At 41.8% G+C, this 1,847-nt stretch overlaps 1 protein-coding gene across 2 annotated transcripts in view; it reads left to right on the top strand.

Moving 5' to 3' along the window:
- Positions 1 to 1,847, top strand: part of VSIG4 (V-set and immunoglobulin domain containing 4) — a 34,679-nt gene continuing 32,832 nt past the window's right edge. The window contains exon 1 of one of the 2 annotated variants that reach the window (XM_014547676.1): positions 1 to 165. In XM_014547676.1, the coding sequence (XP_014403162.1) occupies positions 108 to 165 (58 nt within the window). In that variant the 5' untranslated portion in view covers positions 1 to 107. The remainder of the gene's footprint in view (positions 166 to 1,847) is intronic. The other variant, XM_005876171.2, reaches the window with a different exon arrangement.

The following is a 1,847-nucleotide window of genomic DNA, read 5'->3' on the forward strand; positions in this document are numbered from 1 at the left end:
TATAGGGAAGGAAGGGAAGTGAGCAGGCACAGACACTGGCAGCCATCAGGAGTTCGAGTCTCTTTGACAGCAGGAGGCAGGAAGAAAGGACAGAAGTGGCTCTGGCTATGATGGGGCTCTTGCTGGGTCTGCTGTTCCTGGGCCACCTAATGATGGTCACCTATGGTAAGGCAGAAAATTGTGGCCTGGATGCCACTGATGGCATGGGCAAAAGACTGGGGTGTTGGCGGTGGCATTGAATGCCGACTGAGGAAAGACTATTTCTGCTGAGCAGGAGTTTCTCAGCCAGTACTGCAGACTCTCTCAGCTTTGGTAAGAAGAGAGGGAGGTAGTTGAAGGCTGGTGAAGGATCAAGGAGGTAAAGAAATGGAAAGTATCCACATACTTTTAAGGTTCTTGTTTTTATCTCTGGGACATTCAGAAGGTACCTAATGCTTCCCAAATCCCTCCACCATCTGCTGTCTTTCAACTGAAATTCTACCATTATAACTTCAGGCTTTGATCCTTGTTAATACACATATATCTCCCAAAGAAGGAATGCTGTTGAAGAGCTAGATAGGACCTTAAAAGTAACCTTGAGTCATCCTTCACTGTTATCTATTCACATACTTCCAGTGACTGCTAGTTCACTACTTTTCCAGGCCATCTTGTTTATTCAGGGGAATCTCCAACTGTTAGAAAGTTATTCCTGATATTGAACTAAATCCACTTCCCTGTGACTTCTCTCCAAATGTCCCAGCACTGTTTCTTGGATACACACAGATCATATCTGCTTCCTCTATACTGTGACAGCCCTTAACATTTATGAGAATGAACATCATGTCCCCTTGACCCATCTCTTATTCAAGCTAAACAGCCCCACATCCTTCAACTTGTCTTCACAGAACTTAGTTTCTTACCACCTTCTTGGGTAATTCACTTCCCTGTCAACATGGCCAAGATTGTCTGGGGTAATAGTGGGAAATTAATGTTGGACACATATTCCTAAAGAGGTCTTACCATAGCATAGTAGCATTATTTCCTTGGGTCTTCTTCCATCTTTATATCCATGAGAATTTAGATAGTCTGTTAAGAAAATAAGACTGAGTAATAACTAAATGCAACCTATGGTAGGTCAAAGGGGTTCTTGCTGCACCCCTGCTTCTTTCATATTCTTAGATATAAAGGTTGGATGGTATTAGCTTTGTGTCCTTTGTACAGTCAAAAAGAATCCAGCTTACCATAGCTGACTCAGTTAAGGCTATCCTATCCTGGGGCTCTATGATCGATCAAATTCTAGAACTTCAAGCTAGAATTAAGTCACCTAAAAGGGAAAAGCATTGGTGGCAGAATTAATGTTCCTATAAATAGTGTTCTTTCTAGAACTACAATATTTTCATTTTCTAACACCTTTTACAGTGCACTTCCCTACCTTTCTTCAAATGTGTTGGTTTGAGGTGGAACTTATAAAGGCAGGGCTGGGGCTCATGGAAACATTTTGTAAAAGTTAAATTTAAATCATGTGTGGGCATGCACATGAGAGCTCATATGTTTATTGTGTCATCCCCAGACTCTGAGGTCCTCCAAACCTTGGAGCAGGGTTTTCATTTGAGTGTAGGGTTTTACAGTATAAGACCTGAGATTCAGGACATACTGAATGGCCAATAATGCCTTTCTCTCCCTGGATCTTAGTGTACCCAGCTCATTTGTACAGTGAGGGGATCATGTTAGCTGGCCTCAAAGGGCCCTGCCACCTGGACAGCTCTTTAAGACTATTTGGCTTCACTTCTGAAAAACCTCTAGGGGCCTGAATCAGCTATTAAGCTTAAGACACATGTTGAAATAATTATAATAAAAATAAATAATAA

The sequence above is a fragment of the Myotis brandtii genome, unplaced genomic scaffold (genome assembly GCF_000412655.1).
Source record: "Myotis brandtii unplaced genomic scaffold, ASM41265v1 scaffold480, whole genome shotgun sequence".
Lineage (NCBI taxonomy): Eukaryota > Metazoa > Chordata > Mammalia > Chiroptera > Vespertilionidae > Myotis > Myotis brandtii.